The sequence below is a fragment of the Helianthus annuus genome, chromosome 14, assembly GCF_002127325.2.
Source record: "Helianthus annuus cultivar XRQ/B chromosome 14, HanXRQr2.0-SUNRISE, whole genome shotgun sequence".
Lineage (NCBI taxonomy): Eukaryota > Viridiplantae > Streptophyta > Magnoliopsida > Asterales > Asteraceae > Helianthus > Helianthus annuus.
The window spans coordinates 99,676,082-99,697,022 of record NC_035446.2 but is presented as its reverse complement, the minus strand read 5'-3'; the positions used below and the strand labels follow the sequence as shown (position 1 = coordinate 99,697,022).

Genomic DNA, 20,941 nt, shown 5'->3' with positions numbered 1-20,941 from the left:
TCAATGATAAAATTAGTTCAACCCGTTCGTTAGACCCGTTATCCAACTTGATCATAACCCAAATTAACCCACACAATGTCACCACCTAGCATTTCAACTAAACTAAATCAATTTTATGGAACAAAAAAACAAAGGCTTTACTTAACGATCTTAACAACGTTCAGAAGATTTTGCTTAACGATCTTAACAACGTTAAATTTACCACTCGAACCTCGGCTATTTCCGTTTATTTTCCTCCTTACCCGCTAAGGAACAAGGATAAAACCGTAATTGTACCATCCCCTTATGTATATCACATCGATTTGCGTGTTACAGATAAATAAATATTAAATTCCAATTTTAGCGTATTCACGAAATGGACCCATACCGTCACAACAACCACCACCACCACGAACCACCGTACCCACCACCACCACACTACCCCCCTCCACCGCCTCATACCATCCACCACCACCATGAACCACCCTACCCACCTCCACCCCACGTTGAGCTCTACCCCCCACCACCTCGCGCCCCTGCTCCCTACACGGCAGATTACTACCGTCCACCACCACCACCACCGCAAGGTGTCCACCATCACCACCACATCCCACATATGCCTCCGATCATCAACCACCACCACCAAAAACCACCAGAAAAGTATACTGACAATAAACCGACAGTTAGGATTTACTGCAAGGCCAAAACGGATTACGCTCTCACCATTCGTGATGGGCAAGTGATTCTTGCTCCCTCTAACCCCTCCGATCCTCATCAGGTAAACTGCCAATTAATCGGAATTAGAATATTATTATATGTAATTTTCTTTAAAATTATATATATAATTTTTCAAACTTATTAATCAAATAAGGATAATTATCATAAAGATTTTGACCGACATTTTACCAATTTTGACTGCGTTTGACAGATTACCACCTATTTTAGGTGAAATTTGATCGGTAAGCTAAGCTATGGATTACCGATTAATCAACCGATTTTTAAAAAGCGAAGCGCAAAAGCGGTGAGCTTTTTGTACGAAAAGCGCAAAGTGATTATATAATTTATTTTATATACCTATGCTTTAGCTATAATTAAGCTTTATATATATGTTTTAAAATGAAAAAAACATAAATGTACAACATGAAAAGCCTGTTGTACAACACTCAGAAGCATGTAAACACCCCATGTACAAAAAGCGTGCGCCTTAGGTCGATTTTCACCCTAAAAAGCGCGCCTCAGCTGCGCTTCTTGTACATCGTGCGCCTTATGTCACACAAGGCGATGGGGTTTGCGCTTAAGCTCGCTTAAGGCGCGCTTTTTTAAGCCAAGTCGGTGATTGTTACGAGACTGCTAAACGCTAATTTATATTTAGTTTGTGTAATATTTGTTTGGTATTGAAACAGCATTGGGTTAAAGATTTGAAGTTTAGCACAAGAGTGAAGGATGAAGAGGGTTATCCCTCTTTTGCTTTGGTCAACAAGGCCACTGGTCAGGCTATGAAACACTCCGTTGGTGCAACTTATCCTGTACGTATGTCGTTCTATTTGCCGCTTTATAACTTGACTATTTGGTTTATATTGGTTTTTGAGATAGCTGTTATTCTTTAGACCCAAACATGTTTGATTTTTATATACCTCCTATGTATGATAAAAATATTCATGCAAATTGTTTTGTAGCAACATACTAACATGGGTTTGTTTTAGACCCAAACACGATCTGTTTAGCTTAAAATGTTTGCGGATTCAACCCGAAACTCACTCGAACCTGTTTGTGTCATGTTCATGTTGTGCTAGAAATTCACACTCCTAAGAAGAACATTAGCGAATCTAGTATGATCAACAGACGAGCCATAAAATTTAGGGGATTTGAAGTTTGATTATGATAAAATATCTGTAATTTGACATTTTGACTTTTTAGGGTCAGAACAAGTGACAAGTACGGTTTAGCTAAACGGGATTTACTGAGACGCGAACACGACCCATCTAGCTAAACGTGTGAGGTTCGTGTCGTGTCCGAAATTCATACTATGGTACTCTAGTATGATCAACAGCTGAGCCATAAAACTTAGGGGATTTGAAGTATGATTATGACCAAATATTAGTAATTGGACATTTTAGGATCAACAGAAACTACTGTTTGACAGAATTGATAAAATTTTTATTCGAGTTCAGTGAGAAGCGTTGTACTAAGGTGACTGGTAACATGCTGTATGATAAAATATTCATACAAATTGTTTTGTAGTAAGTATTAACATGGGTTTTTGAGACCCATACATGACCCGTTTAGATAAGCATGTTAACCCCGAAACTGACCCAAACCTGTTTAGACTAAACTCAAACCTGCGAATTTAGGATCAAAACAACTACTATTTAGCTAAATGGGCTTTTTGAGACCCGAACACGACCAATTCAGCTAAATGTGTTTGCAGGCGTGACTTTAAACTGGCCCAAACCCGCGAGTTCGTGTTGCGTCATACCAGAAAGGCAGAAATTACCACCTTGGTAGGTAATCTAGTATGATCAACAACTGAGCCATAAAAATTAGTTTGATTATGATAAAATATTAGTAATTTGACATTATAGGATCACAAGAACTACCAAAATTGTTTTGATCTGAGTTTCAATGAGAAGTGTTATATCATCATGTAACCTTCAGTTATTTTTATTATTAGTGTTGGTGAAGTTGTAATTTTCGTTCCTCAGGTTCAGCTGACAGAATACAACCCTGATAAGCTTGATGAATCTGTTCTTTGGACTGAGAGTAAGGACCTCGGGGACGGTTATCGGGCAGTAAGAATGGTCAACAATATTCGACTTAATGTTGATGCATTTAATGGTGACAAGAACCATGGCGGCGTGCGTGACGGCACAAAAATAGTTCTGTGGGAATGGAAGAAAGACGGTAATCAAAGGTGGAACATGGTCCCTTACTGTAAGTATCTCAACTCAAAGTTGATAGCATTCCTTATTAATAATTTGCATTTGACCTTCTGTTTGACTTGGCACATGGTTCATAAGATAGTGTGTTGAGTCTTGAAGCGATTCACACATTTTAGATTAAGGTTTTTGACTAGCTGTGATCCAAATCTTTTTGTTCTCATCAATCTGTCAAATGGTATGTGCAGGATATCTTGTTTTGTGGGATGCAAGTGTCTAGTAACTAGCTATATACTAGGCTACTTCCTCATTGTGCGGCGGTGGTCATGTCTTCGTGTGTTTGAATAAGACTGTTGAACAACTACCGGCTTAGTTCTGTGGTTGGTATGTATTTATAGATCACCCGAATGCATTTGGTATAGCATTGCTTCTTATTATGATATTTCTCAGCTATTGATGGTTTGATATCCACCATCATGATGAGTGTGAACGACTAATTGTGTTACGGTGACTTGTACGTTATGCACTAGAAGTTGTGTCTTAGCAAACATTTGTTTACATCATTTATCTCAGGACCAACGTCTTATTATAGGTAGGGATGTCAATCGTTTCGAAGTTAATGGATTAGCGAATGCTGGTTAGCGGGTTGAAATTGATAACTAATAAAAATTCATATTTATTCGTGGTAAAAACATCAATTTTGACTCAATACACTTAAAAACAATGCAACCCTTTTAAGTTTGTTATGACTACACTTAAAAACCATGTAACCCTTTTAAGGGGCTGTTTGTTTACCTCTTAGATCATGTGTAGTGGTAATGTGTTATAATGCTCCCATCATGGGGCATTATCCGACACGTGGCGTCCTAGTCGGCGAAAGGGCATTATAACAAAAGTGGCGTAGTGGGGCATTATGCCAATAACCCATTCCAATTAAAAAAAAAAAAGGTCATGTGCATGTGAGGTCCCTGTGCATTGGTGGGTGACAAAATGGTGATTGGTGGGTGACAAAATGGTCCAAGCTGTCAGAGTCTCTCAAAAAGTGATTGGTGGTTACTAAAAGGTCAAAGCAATTTTGGGCGTGTTTATTAAAACGCCGGTAACATTTTTTTTCAAAAAATTCTTAAAAATAACGCCCTATGTAATGGTTGGGGGGGCGTTTTAGGGCGTTTTTTTTCAATTTTTTTTAAAAATAACGCCCCACTACGGATGGTCTTAATGAGTCTCTTAATGGTTCAGACCTCTTACTGGTTCAGCATTTAATGGTTCAGACTGAATGTTTCACGAGCAGATATATGAATGGTTCAAACATTTTCCTCTGAATGGTTAAGCATTATATAGAGTATGAATAGTTAAGACATCTAATCTGAATTGTTCAGACATTTGCCTTTGAACGGTTAAACATTATACAGGCTCTGGTTCAGACATCTTATTGGTTCAGCACTTAACCATTTAGATGTTGCCAAACAGCCCCTAAGTTTGTTAGGCCATAGGGTGTGGTCATGACCCTCTACGTCAGCGTCATGTCACCCACCTTTAATCCACCATCCAAACCACTACTTTAAGGGTGTGGTCATGACCCAAACCACTATCCTCTTATTTATTTTAATTTACTTTGTCTAAGAGAAAAGAGGAGATCCGTGGTTGCCGTGGTTTAATCCACGCAAACTATGAAGGGGATGATGTAGCAATTGATTAATGTTCTCATGTGTCAATTAATGACCCAAACTGTCGGAAATGAAAAGATTAAGTGAAGAGGATTTTCAGCCCAATCACGGCTGTTTTACAGCCAAGATTCCAGCTCAGCCATTCATTGCCTTTCCTTTTATTCTTTTTTCAATTTACTATAAATTGGGCATATGTATGTTTATTCAAGCATGAACTCAGTAATCAAAAACATTTTTTATCTCTATACCTGTTGTTATGGTATCAGAGCAGTGTTTCTGATTCCTGAACACTTTGCTCATCATCTACAATCTATCCCAGCCAATCCAACCTCAAACCAGAAAACTCAAAAATCAAAATCAAACCCCGGAAAAATCAACAAACATCCGCTGCATCTGCTTCACAACCGTACAAGCCCACACTTCACAACCGTACAAGCCCACACTCCTCTTCTCCTCTCTAACCTCCGGTCGCCGGAGACCCACTCCGACCAACAGCAGATTCCGACCGCACCTCAGACCAAACGATACCCCCTCTTCCTCACCATCTGCTTTCACCCACAATCCGTGAAGCCTTTCCTCTTCTTCACCCACCTCCTCAAACAATTAGACACCACATCCGACACCGACAGCCGGTGGCTCCGCCTCTCTCCGCTGCCGCCGCCGCCGCTGCTGTTAGTACCATTCTCATCTTTCATCTTTTTTTCAACTTTAGCCCTCAAAATTCAAAATATTCCTTCAAGGATCGACGTAGGTTCTTCAAAAAGATAAGAGATTTCATAAGATTTGATGTGGGTATGTCAAAAGATTACAGATCTTTCAAGATTTGATGTGGGTTTTTCGAAAGATTACAGATTTCACAAGATTTGCTGTTGTCTTGTGGTGGATAAGGTGAGAAGTTGGTGACTTGTGTTGAAAAAGAAAGAAAAAGTAAAAGGTGGGGTGTGAGAGACACGTGAAGGAAGGAAAAAAAGGGGTTTATCACCTTTTTTTTTTGGAAACTTTGTCCCTTGTTTAAAGACAGATTTTTAAAATATATATATTTATATATATTTTGCAAATGATTAATCACAGTAAATATGAGTTGTTGAAAGACTACCCGTTAACAAGTGGGGAAGCCTATTTAACAACACATAAAGGTGGTGATCAAGTCAATTCTTGGATTTTTGATTGTGGAGCCACTGATACGATGACGTACGAGCCATCGGACTTCGTGTCTACAAAGAAACCGAACAGAACCCACATCAAGACTGCAAATGGCGAAAATGCTTTAGTAAAGGGAGGAGGAACTGTCGAAATATCTCCCAATCTGAGATTATCAAATTGTTTATATGTTCCTTCGTTAACACACAAACTGTTATCAATAAGTCATGTTACAAAGGAACTCAATTGCACAGTTCTAATGCATCCTCATTTTTGTATCTTACAGGACATCAGAACTGGAAAGATAATTGGGCGTGGCACTGAACGACATGGCTTATACTATGTGGATGAGGTGACTCAGTCAGGGACTGCGATGCTCGCTCACGGAACAAAGAGTAGAGAAGCATGGCTTTGGCATAGGAGATTAGGGCATCCTTCTGCCGGGTATCTACATCTTTTACTCCCTACACTTTTCCCGTCAAACAGTAAATTAGACTGTGAAACATGTGCCTTAGCCAAAAGCCATAAAAAACCTTTCAAACCAAGTAACACTAGGGTCAGTGAACCCTTTTCACTAATACATTCTGATGTTTGGGGTCCAGCTGAAACGAATGGAGGTCAAAATCTTCGTTTCTTCCTATTATTTGTTGATGACTGTACCCGGATGACATGGGTATATTTTTTAAAACACAAATCTGAAGTTTTCGACAAATTTAAACTGTTTTACACCATGGTCCAAACTCAATTTAAAACCAACATTCAGATCTTAAGATCTGATAATGGAGGGGAGTACGTTAATACCTCCATGAAACAATTTATTCAAGAGAAGGGAATGATTCACCAAACCACTTGCCCAAAACACCCAGAACAAAATGGTGTAGTTGAGCGGAAAAATGGCATTTTGGTAGAAATGGCCCGAGCCCTTATGCTTGAATCCAAAGTCCCTAAATCTTTTTGGCCCGAAGCTATAAACACAGCTGTGTATCTCCTTAACCGTTTACCAACCAAAGCCCTTGACCTAAAAACTCCCCTAGATACCTTATCCACATTCACCAAACTACCCCCACCTCTTACCTTACCACCTCGTGTCTTTGGGTGTACCGTGTTTCCCCATATACCCAAAACCGAACGATCCAAACTTGATCCATGTGCCGAAAAATGTGTCTTTGTTGGTTATGGGGTGAATCAGAAAGGATACCGATGTTATAACCCATCACGACGTCGTGTGATTACGACTGTCCACTGCGACTTTCTTGAAACAGAATATTACTATCAGTCCCACCTCAGTGGTCAGGGGGAGATAGAACATGAAGACTCACTGAGTTGGTTGAAGTTGATTCCATTTGCAAGCGAAGATGAGTCATCTCATACATCCACACATACTAAGCCTGTCGAAAGTCTCACCCAAGAATCATCCAGACTGGTGTTCGAGGTAAGTGATTCTCCAAACCTTGGAAATGTGCCTGAATCTAATGCAGATACCACTAATAATCAGGAAAGTCTCGAGACAATGGAACAGGTGGAGGTTGCTGAGCAAAACAACGCAGTCCAAGGAGAAATCGAATCTAATGAACAACATGACGGAGGCTCTGGAACAACACCGGGAACATACGTTTTACCTCCTAGAACCAATAGAGGGGTTCCTCCGAAACGGTACTCCCCAGAAAGGGAAACCAGAAATTCAAGGTATCCTACAGCCAATATGGTTGACGGGAACTTATCTAACAGTGCGAAAGCATTTGTTACCTCACTATACTCCGAACAAATACCGAGTTCCGTGAAGGAAGCCCAGAGTAAGAAGAATTGGAAGGAAGCAATGGAAACGGAGATGCGTGCTCTTATGAAAAACAACACGTGGGAGAAGTGCGTTCTTCCTAAAGGAAAGAAAACTGTTGGATGTCGGTGGGTGTATTCAATCAAATATAAACCAGATGGTTCCATTGGAAGATACAAAGCTCGGCTCGTTGCCAAGGGTTACACTCAGACGTATGGGATCGATTACTCTGAGACGTTCTCTCCAGTTGCAAAAATGGACACCATCAGAGTCCTCTTCTCTGTGGCAGCCAATAAGGAGTGGCCTCTCCACCAGTTTGATGTTACAAACGCATTTCTCCATGGAGACCTAACAGAAGAGGTTTACATGGAAGCACCTCCAGGCTTCTCAGGGAGTTTTAAAGAAAGGGAAGTATGTCGGTTGAAAAAATCATTATACGGGCTAAAACAATCTCCTCGGGCATGGTTTGGAAAGTTCACTTTGGCCATGAAAGAATACGGGTATCACCAAAGTAATGCTGATCATACTTTGTTCCTCAAGAGAAGAAACGGCCTTGTAACTTGCTTGATCATATATGTTGACGACATGATTATTACCGGAAATGATGTAGAAGAAATAGCACAACTGAAAGAGAATCTGTTTTCAAAATTTGAAATGAAAGATCTAGGGAATCTCAAGTATTTCCTCGGGATTGAAGTTCTTAGGTCTAAACGAGGGATCTTCATTTGCCAAAGAAAGTATGTCCTTGATCTTCTGGCGGAAACCGGGTTGATTGATTGTAAACCCGCAGATACTCCAATGGTGGTGAACCACAACCTTCACATGGAACTTAATGGGGAGCTTGCGGACAAAGAAAGGTATCAACGGCTCGTGGGCAAGCTAATTTATCTCTCTCACACTCGTCCTGATATAGCGTATGCGGTTGGAGTAGTAAGTCAGTTCATGCACCAACCACAAGTTGCCCACATGGAAGCTGCTCAGAGAATTTTAAAGTATCTCAAGGGGACCGTAGGCCATGGAGTGTTGTTCAAAACAAATGGACATCTGAATGTTGAGCTCTACACTGATGCAGACTGGGCAGGAGATAAGGGGAATCGAAGGTCAACATCAGGATACTTCTCCTTGGTCGGTGGAAACCTGGTTACCTGGAGAAGTAAGAAACAGAAGGTGGTTGCTCTGTCGAGTGCAGAAGCGGAATTTAGAGGTATAGCTCGGGGGTTAAGCGAAGTTCTTTGGATCAGGAAGCTACTAGAAGACATTGGTTTTTTCCAAAAGGAACCCAGTAAGGTTATGTGTGATAATACGGCTGCAATACAAATCTCAGAAAACCCAGTACAACATGATCGAACAAAACACGTGGAGGTAGACCGACATTTCATTAAAGAGAAACTGGAGGAAAGAATCATAGAGCTCCCATATGTATCGTCAAAAGATCAACTCGCAGATATTCTTACAAAGGCCGTCAACGGAAATGCTTTTAGTAGCTGCTTGAGCAAGTTAAGTATTGGTGACCCCACTACTCAACTTGAGGGGGAGTGTCGGAAATGAAAAGATTAAGTGAAGAGGATTTTCAGCCCAATCACGGCTGTTTTACAGCCAAGATTCCAGCTCAGCCATTCATTGCCTTTCCTTTTATTCTTTTTTCAATTTACTATAAATTGGGCATATGTATGTTTATTCAAGCATGAACTCAGTAATCAAAAACATTTTTTATCTCTATACCTGTTGTTACAAACCATGTCTTTCATACCCTTCAGCCTTATGGATTGAAGTTATTAATTAAAATGGGCTACTTGGTCGTGAAATTGCGATTGATTTGTAAATGGGTCGATGGATTGAAGTTATTGATTAAAATGGGCTGGTGGGTTGTTAATGGTTTGTAAATTGTAATTGGGCTAAGCATGTTTAAGGGTATATATGTTTATTTGTTTACTTGAAATTTGTTTTCGTTTGGTCGTCTTAAATTGTATATTTGATTAGGATGGTAAATAAGAAGTCAAATATTCAGATATTTATATAAAAGAAAACATTGCTGGTTAAAAGTTATAAATTTTGTGCAAAATATTCATATAGTATAAAACAGACAACACACGAGTATCGAGTATGGTATTTGATAACTTCGTATGATTACCCAAACTTGTTTACCGTATCGAAACCTGTAGTTAAATTATTAAAATTATAGAATTGTTAAAAATGTAGCCTAAAATCTTATATATAAAGACGGTTTTGGTTTGCGCTTAAGATCAATGTTTTGGGTAATTCCCATCCCTATATAGGTAATTTTCAATCACATAAGACCATACACACTTGTGTAACTGTAAGCAAACCCAGGGGCGAAGGTTAGAAGGGGCCGGGGGGCGCCCGACCCCCCCGAACTTTTCGCTCAGTAGTGTTATGTATGTAGCTTTCGTATAGAAATTTTTGGGTATATACGTTTTCGACCCCCCCCCCCTCTCGGTCGGAAATCTCAAGCTTCGCCACTGAAAACCTGATAGGTAGTGTGTATCAGGTACCAAAAAAATGAGACACGGTTTGAAGCGAATATGAGACTCGAATAGATCCAATTAGAATTAAAGACAAATTGTATTTGTTGTGGAAACCGATGGTTAACTAAAGACAAAGTTGAACAAGTCTTGATCCACTTAAAATGCAGTTGAAGGATTAGAAAATAGCAAATCCAAGTGACCATGTGATTCATCTACTTGCTTGCTTGAGTGAAAGAAGGAAGTCAATCTCAATTCTCAGGTTGCAATTAAAAGGCCCACATGCCACAAATGGGATTTTCATGTGCATACTTATTTTAATCACCCAATCATTAATGCCATTTCTATTTGCTAATCTCTATAAACTAAAGTGTACCTCTCAAGTACTTCAATGCCTTAACAAATACTCAATAAGAGTAGTCAACGCGTTTGCATCTTGCCAATTTTCATAGTTTCTATTCAGAGTAAACTGCTATTTTGGTCCCTGAGGTTTGGTCACTTTTGTGATAGTTTCTAATTGTGTTCATAGTTTAAGTAGCTTTTAACATTAAACGTAAGGATTGTGAGAAAATGTCTAGCGAATGTAGATAAAACGAGAGAAATAACTCAAAAAGTCATCGATATATCATTGAATACCTAAAACATTACATCAAACCCCATTCTATAGGACAAGTATGAATATGATAGGTCAAACCAGAACTGAAAAACCAAAACTAACTATCAAAATATAAAACTGACTACATAAATCACTCAAATCGAAGATTCACACGTTTTTACACAAACAACCAATATATGGTATTTATCCTTGACTTCGACATTGGTGCTGGATCCGACGGCTAAGCCAAACCACTAATGAAGAAATATGGTGGTTTGCCACATGATCCGGCTTATCACAACCATTTTTTTTCTTATCAGTTTCACATAACAACGAGCTTTACTACCGTCCATGCCAATAGCATGCTTATCACCTTCAACCTCAAAAAGTGCCTTTAAAAAATATGTAACACCAACAAAGGTAATATAAAGTTGATTAAAGTAAAGCAGTTAACATAGCTTCTCATATGTATATTTGTTATAACTATTACTCTAATATTAATATGAAAGTAGGCTTCAAGCTTCAAAAAAATCTCTAGGGTTACTTGAGGCAACTGCCAACTGGTGAATGCATATTTAATATAATAAAACTTATAACTAAAGGACTGACCAAATCTTGCTAATAATTTTCTGGTCTTTGCTTGTAAGTGTAATGAGTAAACTTTTATAGCTGCCTTTTTCATTACTCTTCCCATAGAATATGATTCCTTGTTAACATGAAGCATGTGAAAAAAGGAGGCAAACATATTTTATTTTGGATTAACAAGTTGGCATATGGTTAACCCCTTTAACTGCCATTACAATTTTCTCTCACTCAATCTTTATATAAAGGCCTCTCATTCCATACTTTCTTCTTCACACCTTCTAAACATCCTATAATCAATTTTCAACTCTTCAAGACAACTTTTGCAGCTCTAAAATGGAGTTTCTTGAAGTCTTGCTGGTTCTTACAGTCACCTCCATGGTAGCATTTCCAGGCGTTAATGCCCGCCGTTCTGGTGGCGGTTGGATTGGTGCCCACGCTACCTTTTATGGCGGCGGTGATGCGTCTGGTACAATGGGTAAGAAACTTATTCAACCTAATCTGGTTATACTATCGGGTGTGCTAAACGTACCCCTATTATGTTTACTAAATGTACGTACCCCTACTAAATAAGGGGTGCGTTCAGTATATAGGGGGTGCCTTTAGTAAAAAATAAATAAATAAGTAAATAAACTGATGCTTTTGTTCATGTGAAGGAGGAGCATGTGGGTATGGAAACTTGTATAGCCAAGGATACGGCACAAACACGGCTGCACTGAGTACTGCTTTGTTTAACAACGGGCTTGCGTGTGGAGCGTGTTTCGAGATTAAATGTGTAAATGATAAAAGATGGTGCCTCCCAGGTTCCATCATTGTCACAGCTACAAACTTTTGTCCTCCTAATCCCGCACAAGCAAACAACGATGGCGGGTGGTGTAACCCTCCCCTTCAACACTTTGATCTCGCCCAACCCGTTTTTCTCAAAATCGGTCAATACAAAGCTGGAATTATACCAGTTCAATATAGAAGGTATTAACTATATGCTTCTTATCAGTTATCACACTTTTTATGTGCATAGTGTAGAAGTCATAAAGTTATAAAGCTAAAAACAAACGTACCCAGTAATATCCCACTTAGCAGAGCTACTGGTAGGGTCTGGGAGTATCAGTAATAAAGCTAAGCTAACTATACGATCAAATTATTGTAGGGTGGCTTGCAAGAAGAGAGGCGGAGTGAGGTTCACAATCAATGGTCACTCATACTTCAATCTAGTGCTCTTGACCAATGTTGGTGGTGCGGGTGATGTGATCGCGGTCTCTATCAAGGGTTCTAGAAGCAGAACCTGGCAAGCGTTGTCGCGGAACTGGGGTCAAAACTGGCAAAGTGGTGCTTACCTTGATGGCCAAGCGCTATCTTTCAAGGTCACAACGAGTGATGGCAGGACGGTCATTTCTAACAATGTGGCTCCGCCTAACTGGAGTTTTGGACAGACCTATACTGGAAGACAGTTCTAGAATCTTCCGCTCGAAGTTCTCCTAACTTTAAGGCTTTCGTTTATGTTTTTTTACGATACTTGGTTAACTTTAATGTAATATAGTTATATAAGAGTATAAGACAGACCAACTTCATGAGCGCATTTTGGACGGCTCGTGGAATTGGATGCCTAAACAAAACTCCAGGAAATCTAAAAATTATTTCCTGGAGTTCTTTTAGATCGCGCCCCTAAAAACACCAACACGGGTTGGCGGTTTGGTGTGGCAGGGTCTTTTTTTTAACCTATGCAATGTTAGTCCAAAGATACCTAAGATATAGTTCTCTCTTTTCTTTTGGAAAGATGCAGGGATAAGTAAACAGTATTGTGTGTCAATTGTGGTGTCAAAGATTCCTCAATGTATGTTTTTTTTTTTTTTTTTTTTTTTTTGTCACTTTATAATGAGAATAATATTAAAGGTTTTGTTGTTTATATACCTATGACTGAATCAGAAATATGTTCATGCCACAGTAGCAAGAATTATAAGTTGAACACTTGAACTGCGTCGGGGGTGTTCATAGACTGGTGAAACCGATAGAAGTCACAGAACCGCCCAAACCAAAGCAAATTGGCCGGTTTGAGATATATACGATTCAGTTCATGATTCGGTTTTGGCGCTGCCAACAGTTTGAAACTTGGACCCAGCCATTAACCTTTTTATTTATGTATTTTATTTTTAAATATGCACTTAGGGATATGTATTATACGGGATGCCCATTTGAGAAGAAAAAAAACAAAAGGTATAATTGTAAAATATTAAGTAGTTATTCTTTCATCTCATTTATTATAATCTTTAAGTAATTAAATACTCATAAAGACTATTATTCTCTACACTAATTTTCATTGCCTACACACATAAAAAGTTATGCTACACATTTCAAAAATTATCCTACACATACTTAAATTTATCCTACACAACTCATAATTTATCCTACACACCTAGTAATTTGTCCTACACTCTAAATTATTTTTTTTTTATTTTTTTGAAAAAAATATATATTTTGAAAATAAGTTACAAATTTAATGTAGTTAGCTATTAAAAAGAAAGACTAGAAATTACTGATCTATATAAGGTTACAAATATACCTTTACATTAAAATTAAATGCAAATATTAAATAAAGTAAAATGAAACTTTTTTATTGGTTGAAACTTATTCTTTTTTCTTCTTACAAAAAATTTCTTCTTATTTGAACCTTCCACATGTATTATATTCATCCAAATTTATTATTCTAAAATTTTGAATGCAAACCAATGATCATGGAGAAAAAAAATATTTCAGTCAAACAGCTAAAACGGGCCGACCCACCCAACGAGGGTGGTGAACACCCCTGTCTAAATGCCTAAAACGAAAACATGATACGATTACTGGGAATGAGTTATCATACAAGTTACAACCTTACTCTAGTAGACATGTTACAAACTGTGTTGCTGCTACTGCACTTTTAAATATTCGTAAAGATCAAGCTGTGTTAAACCCTTTCCTAGGGTTTTGGCCTTTGTTTGAAACTATGTTGCTGCTACTGCACTTTTTTTTTGTTTTTTGTTTTTAACGGACGACTTGGGATAAGATCATGTGTAGTGAAATAACTAACTCATACAAAAGTATTGTCACTTTAGCGTCAACTAGATAAAATGCAATAACTAAATCACTAAATAATAGTGGAATAACTAAAAAAAGAATAAGTGTGGTTGGTTGTTGTGGGTGGGCCCACCTTCTTCCTCATTCACGCCCGCCATTCCAGTGGCTATGCATGGATGGCGCTACTCGATAACAATTTGAACGGTGTTTAGAGCCCCAACTGGCTGATGTGGCGTGGGGCGTGAATGAACTACACACAACCTTATAAAAACGACCCTAAATCTATAGAAGATAATAATCTTTTAGTTTTATAATTTCCAACCATCATGACATCTGAACATGTGTTACGCAATCATGCGCCACATGGGGTGATTGTATTGCCTATTGTATGGAGTCCGCACATATATCCACACATACTAGACCAATGCTTGTTGCCACACATATTAAATCATAACACGTGGTTCAGCTACAGATGTCTGCAGATGTGATCCGCAAACTGCAGACTCTGAAAAAACAAACAACACCTTAGTTCTCATGAAGTCGTGATGACGTGGTGTTATAATGTTTTCAGTTACCTATTGTATGTTTACTTCTATGGTTTCTATCACAACAACCCGGAACTTGTTATGTTTCTAAGATCAACAAATACCTTACAAACTAGGATTTGGTACATGGAATTAACAGATTAACCGAACCGAATACATGGAATTAACAGAGTCCCATCAGTTGGAATTTCTTCATAACGATATTTTCAGTTGAAGGGTATAACCCATTCAAACCACCCTCCTTGTAATTGATTGACAGGGCATTACCACTCCCACTACCATGTTTAATTGAATCTCTTACCATTAAAACAGATCAAGTGAAGGTTAACTATATCATTTCAAATTTCCATCCCTAGTAAAAAATGACCATATATAGTGGGTGTAAACAAGCTGAACCACTCGTGAGTTACTCAAGAATGACTCACTAAAAAAGGTTCAAATCGAGCCAAGCTGTAACACCTCGAAATTTTGTGTCCAATAATGTGTTAACACGTGTCTTGAGTTTACACGTGGCATTAAATATTAAATAAAGGACCAAAGTTGACAAACCTTGAAAGTATGTAAATTCGAGGGTTATACATGTCAACAAAGGGTAAATATACTGTATAGTAACCCTAAATGATGCTCGTACCTTCAAACGAATAAATCATGGATCGTACGGAAGCGAAACGCGGAAGAAAGTGAGAGATTACAAGCTGCAGGGGTTAACTGTGTCAACATGTTAAATTATACCTCTAAGTGACCCTTTGACAAACCCTAAGCTTTGTAACAGTAAAATACGCTCACTAGAATGTACTATATAAATTTCGCGAAGTTCCGTTTTAAAACGAGAAAGTTATGATCAAATTCGTACGAGAGGGGTTAAAAGCGTCAACAATGAAAATTAAGGCTTTCCGGATAGTAATTAAATTAACCGGGGACTTGACAGTGCGGGTAAAAGACACGAGGCCCTTAATTGTAATTAACCGAGGGCTAAATCGCAAAGTTACCCCTTCAAACCCGAAAGGTCAGGTTATTAATTACAAAGATTCGGTTAATCATTACAAAAGATTTAAAAATCTTTGAAAACAGGCCTCAGGCGGCCCGCCTGAGTGAAACACATAAGTTGAAGCGGGCCGCGAGCCATCTGTGGATACGCGTCTGACATGAAGATCCATGCGGCCCGTGTACAAGCTGCATGAAATCTAATGCGGGCCGCGTGACAGACACAGATGCAGAAACTTTGGACAGACTTGTTGTTTGGAGTCGTGAACGATCAAAAGTGCAATAAATGAAGCATGGGCGCCCTCTACTTGCCTCCTAGCACCCAGGGCCACCTGCTGATCATCCATACTCCCTTGTAGGTTGAGTTGTAGTGATCTTGTGCTTGGAAATTCACTATAAAAGGCACTACATTGCACACTAATGAATCACACCTCAAACCTGCATTCTAACTCACTTCTGGAGCTCCAAAGCTTTCCTCTATCATTCTAAGTCGTGCACTAAGCTTCTGTAAGTTGCCTAACCCTTTGTGGTTTCATTTTTCAAAAGTTTTAGCCTAAAAGTCAATCCGTCGTAACTAACGATTGACTTTGCGATAAATCACGAATGGTCCAGTGGTTTGTCGAATCAAAGATAGTTATATGATGGTAATCATGTGGGCATTAAACCCCTAAAAGGGCACCCTCTGATTTCCCTCTAACTAGTTCAAAAATCGAGTCAAACGTGCTTAGAAAAAGTCAACAGAAATGTCATTTTGCGATTTCTTGCATAATCTGTAATGTAGACGATATGTAACCTGTTTGAACACTCATAAAACATGATAATAAGTATATAAACTAGTCTAAGCTTGTTTGATCCGACCATTTATTGTTTTGACCCGGTTCGGAGCCAAAAGTCGCAAAAGTTTGACTTTTGCATTGACTTCAGTTCTGACCCGTTAAAGTTTGATTTAGATATGCCTTAGGACTCTCTTAGGACCAGGTTACATGATGGTATAACCCTCTGTGACCGGTTCGTTGTTTGTCCGAGTCTTTTACGCATTTCCGTTAAATGCTTAAAAGTTGACCGTAACGCCCTTTATAAATTAAAATGAGAATTTCGGACACGTGAACGAATCATAACCTTGGTTACTGATTTCTAAGCATGTCCCTAAAATTTCACGTCAGTCCGAGGTCCAAAATATGAGTTATGCTAAATAGCGTAATTAAATAAAACTTTTGTAATAAACGGCGCAATTAGCATAACGCCTATCTAAACCCGGATTTCGACACCAAACTTTTTACACACTGTTGTAAAATATTTTGGGATTTTTAAAGGTTTTTAATTATTTTTAACCTGTTCATAACCTGCGGTTATGGCAACGGTTCGGTAAATACCGAACATGCCCTTTACGGCCATAACTCGAGTTCTACAAGGTCTTTTGACCCGATTCCAGTTGCTACTGATTTTAAATAATAAATAAAGTATTTTAGACTTTATAAACTGTTCGGGAAACTCAGATTTCCTGTAGAACTCTAAAACCTCTTTTATAATCTTTAAAAAGGACCAAAATACCCCTACGGGGCATAATATGAACTTAAACTCGTTACGGGCATTACGGAAGGTATCCTACTGATACCACAACCTCTTTAAGGCATATTGACTTAGGAAATCAGTGTAGGACTCCTACGGTTACCCGTTGCGCCTTTAGCGCGCGCGGTTCGGCTTATGTAACTAGTTTACATAAGTTAGCCGAAACGGGTCAAACCATATTGTTTTGACCCCAAAATCCAGAGTATGATTATTATACCCATATAAAACAAGTCTTCAAACTTGTTGGGTCAAAATCACACTCCATTCACGGTTTTCGCCTTTCACGCGATTAAACCGTAACTATCCTTTGAAACTGACCGGTCTAAGCTACGGCAAATATAAAGACCCGTTAGGATTCTAATAGGTTATTTTAAAACCTTCGTTCCAGAATAGGAGACCAGTAAAAGCTATCTGTGATTTGTTCAATTAAGGAATATACTTGCAAAGGTAAATACTTTTAACTTATTTTCCGTTATACGGGCTTGGGTTACGGTATCTAAAATACCGCCTGGTCGGGCAATTGACCCCAACTCATTAGTAGTTGGGTATTATCAATGTGACCCGTTTAAAAACTTGTTTTGTTGGCTTAACGCCTTTGGGGGCTTAATGACCATGTCCCGGATATCCTTGGCAGCATTTACGAATGGCCACGACCTTGACATCCCGGTGTAGGCGTACACCCGGCATTATGTCTATAATTATAAAAGTGTAGCCGTTGGTTACCCGCCACGGTTTTATACGATGTGGTGTGTCTATTAAACTTTAACCCGACACGACTCGGGCGACCGAACGCATAGTAAACATGTAATTCCTTACAAGATTATATATTTAAATAATTCTCCCAAGTTATAAAAGAATTTGTGCCTTGTGCATTCAAATCAATTTTATTAAACATTTTACAAAAGTGTCGGTTGAATGTATTTACCAGTGTAAACTGACGTATTTTCCTCAAAAAGACTAAATGCAGGTACTAGGCGTAATTGGTTGGGATTTCTCCTTAGCATCATTAGAAGTCTCGCAAGCTTAAGATGCCTGAAGTCTGTTGAACAATACTTTTGTTATTTCTATTTGATCCCCTGTGGATTATTATTTCAACAATGGTGATACATTGATATTACACTTAAAGTTGAAATATATTATCTTATTGCTTCCGCTGTGCATTCATATAATTGTGTGGTTTGACTATATTGTTGCCAACTACGTCACGGTAATCCCCCACCGGGCCCACCGGTGATACACGTGGAAATCGGGGTGTAACAGGTTGGTATCAGAGCCAACACTGAGCGAATTAAACACGAGCCTTTTTGTGTTTAATCTCAGTTACACAATTGCACATACTTGAGTCTAGACAAGAACATAGGACAAATTCGAATTTGTTATTCCAGTTTGTCTTTTATTGTTTATTGTTATTTAAAGTTTTAAAAGCAGGAAAAATGCCACCTGCAATCAGACAAGGAAGAGGAGGAAGAGGCAGAGGAACGGTCATTACTCACCATGATCACGAAGCTGGACCTTCGAACACGCGAGCTCCTTCCAGTACAAGGAGTGAAGAACCACAGAGACGAAGAAACCTTTTTGAACCTGCGAGACATTCTACCTCGCATGGCTCAACACCCTCATACCGCCATTCGTTTGGACCAGACTCGGAAAACAATCCCGATAACCCTCAACCATCCTTTTTACCTCTACAGCGATCTGCATCGCACCGTACTTTTGATGATCCCACTCCTTACTTCAGAGGTCAGTTTAACCCAGCAGATTACATTCAGGAACCTGCAGGCTTTGTCCCATTAGGACCACAGGATCACTTCTCAGAAGACCATATGGATGAGGACACAGATCCCATAGAACCTGCTCGTGGTACGCCCACACATCCTATCGAGATCTCTGATGGATCTTCTTTTCATGGCACACCTTATCAAGGGCCAGATAGTTTTCAAGCGCTGTTCAACCAGCACGAGTGGTACTTCACACCCTCCCATCAGACAGCGCAACACGAGCAGCAACAACAGGATCCTTCAGAGGATTCGCGGTTTGTGGCCGTTACGCCACCACCACCGCCACTGGTTCAACCAGTAATTCCAGATCCGCCAAGGTGTAGAAGATCAGGCGCACGGATGTCTACCCGAGGAGGGGAATTTCATTTCAGCACCCCTCGCCACTCGAGTGCTAGTCACTATCCGTCAGTACCTGAAGAAGGACCTTCAAGTCCAGTACAGGAGGCGAACTCCGCACCAGTTGCACCATCTTCGCCACCATTTGGGTATGACCACCCAATACCTGCATACACGAGTCCAACGGCATACAACCCGTTCGAACCGTCGTCGCACGCGCATTACAATTACAACTATGATCGCGACCCATATGTGATAGCGGCTAGGTATAATGCCCGCTATCCCGACGGAGCTTTTGGAAACCTAGGGATACCGGATTACTCAGCTCATGGGTATCCAGCACCTCCTAGACCTCCAGTTCCGCAACCGGCGCCACAACCACGTTTCTCTCCTCCTGAACAAGAAGAAATCCTCCATCGGTTAAGTCGTGTGGAACGGGATTTCGAGGAAGAACGAAAGAACAACAGATGATTCCTTAAGGGTCTAGCAAACCTGTTGAAGGGCAAGAAGAAGAAGCGTGACCATTAGTCTATATATATATGCTCTAATGTAATGTCTATTTTAAATAAGTCCCTGCGTGGACGTTTATCGTATTTCAGTCCCTACGTGGACTTATCCTTTAGTCCCTGCGTGGACGCCTATCTTGTATTAGTCCCTGCGTGGACTTGTCTCTTTATTAACCTCTATGTAGGTATGTACTTGTTTAAAAGTCCCGTTTAAGGCAGCGTGTAATCGTATTTGAAGTTTATGGAATGTTATGTTATAGATTTCATTCTGTTATTACTATGTATGAAATAAATCGAAATCATTCCTTTTAAATTTAAGTCTGCCTAAATAAAGAATCTTAAGAGTGAAACCTAGCCAGGTGTCTTTTTAGACCCGGCCAAGATGGTAAGACCTGATTAAAAGATTCAGAATTCCAGTTAACCTCTGTAATCATGTTAACGTTCATGGCAGATGTGATTCGTTAAAATCACACGCGTCATCCTTATATAAGAATCCTTCTAAGGATTCCAAAGCCCAAATTAATGATATAATAAATCATGGGTTAAATCGTCAATAAAGATGATCAATTATTTAACATCCATTAGCGATGTAGTGCCTACGGGCTGAACTTGTTAAACATCCATTAGCGATGTAGTGCATATGGGCCATAATTGTTGTCATAATAAGACAAAAGACAGTGGTGGTCTATGACTCCCTGTCAGAAAGGGTAAAAGGACTACGGTTCAAACCTTCATACCTTGATTCTCTGTAATCTCGGCTAATATTATAATAACGTCCTCGTGACTAGGCATTGTGCCAATAACAATATTATTTGTAATTAGGATAAGTATATTCAAATCCTAAATAAAAGTGAATAACAAATTAACCAGATATGGTCTCTGTTACCATGGTTAATGAATTGCCATAAAAGACAATTCCATAATAAACTCCTAAATAAAATTTTCGTTATCTTCTGTAACAGATACAAGTTACCATGGCTGATTCTAGAGGAGAAAATAGCCACACGAAGGAAGACGAATATGATAACGCCCAAGTTCATCTGACGGGCGCGGAGTTGAAAGCTCTTGTCGATAAC

The 20,941-nt window shown here is 39.2% G+C and overlaps 2 protein-coding genes across 5 annotated transcripts; both read left to right on the top strand.

Annotated features, from left to right (window-relative positions):
- Positions 1–318: 318 nt before the first annotated feature.
- Positions 319–3,444, top strand: LOC110908725 (ricin B-like lectin R40G3). Its single transcript, XM_022153701.2, has 4 exons — positions 319–757; positions 1,383–1,505; positions 2,682–2,910; positions 3,104–3,444. Coding segments are annotated over exons 1-4 (756 nt in total). The 5' UTR covers positions 319–355; the 3' UTR covers positions 3,106–3,444.
- A 1,122-nt stretch (positions 3,445–4,566) lies between these two features.
- On the top strand, positions 4,567–12,903 carry LOC110908724 (expansin-A10). 4 transcript variants are annotated; one of them, XM_022153700.2, is made up of 4 exons: positions 5,510–6,106; positions 11,426–11,574; positions 11,753–12,065; positions 12,244–12,903. In XM_022153700.2, the coding sequence occupies exons 1-4, from the start codon at positions 5,580–5,582 to the stop codon at positions 12,548–12,550; spliced, it is 1,296 nt and encodes a 431-aa protein (XP_022009392.2). In that variant the 5' UTR covers positions 5,510–5,579; the 3' UTR covers positions 12,551–12,903. The 4 variants fall into 4 exon arrangements, with proteins under 4 accessions (XP_035838499.1, XP_035838498.1, XP_035838500.1 ...); XM_035982606.1 differs by lacking the exons at positions 11,426–11,574; positions 11,753–12,065; positions 12,244–12,903 and adding an exon at positions 4,567–5,193 and having other exon boundaries at positions 5,949–9,155; XM_035982605.1 differs by lacking the exons at positions 11,426–11,574; positions 11,753–12,065; positions 12,244–12,903 and adding an exon at positions 4,567–5,410 and having other exon boundaries at positions 5,949–9,155.
- Positions 12,904–20,941: the final 8,038 nt, after the last annotated feature.

Bases quoted from the DNA above. Each gene is read 5' to 3' on its own strand.
- LOC110908724 (XM_035982605.1), top strand. From the start codon at position 5,309: ATGTGGGTATGTCAAAAGATTACAGATCTTTCAAGATTTGATGTGGGT. The intron at 5,411-5,948 runs GTGAGAAGTTGG...TGTATCTTACAG, and splicing joins GTTGTCTTGTGGTGGATAAG to GACATCAGAACTGGAAAGAT.
- LOC110908725 (XM_022153701.2), top strand. From the start codon at position 356: ATGGACCCATACCGTCACAACAACCACCACCACCACGAACCACCGTAC. The intron at 758-1,382 runs GTAAACTGCCAA...GTATTGAAACAG, and splicing joins ACCCCTCCGATCCTCATCAG to CATTGGGTTAAAGATTTGAA. The intron at 1,506-2,681 runs GTACGTATGTCG...TTCGTTCCTCAG, and splicing joins CCGTTGGTGCAACTTATCCT to GTTCAGCTGACAGAATACAA.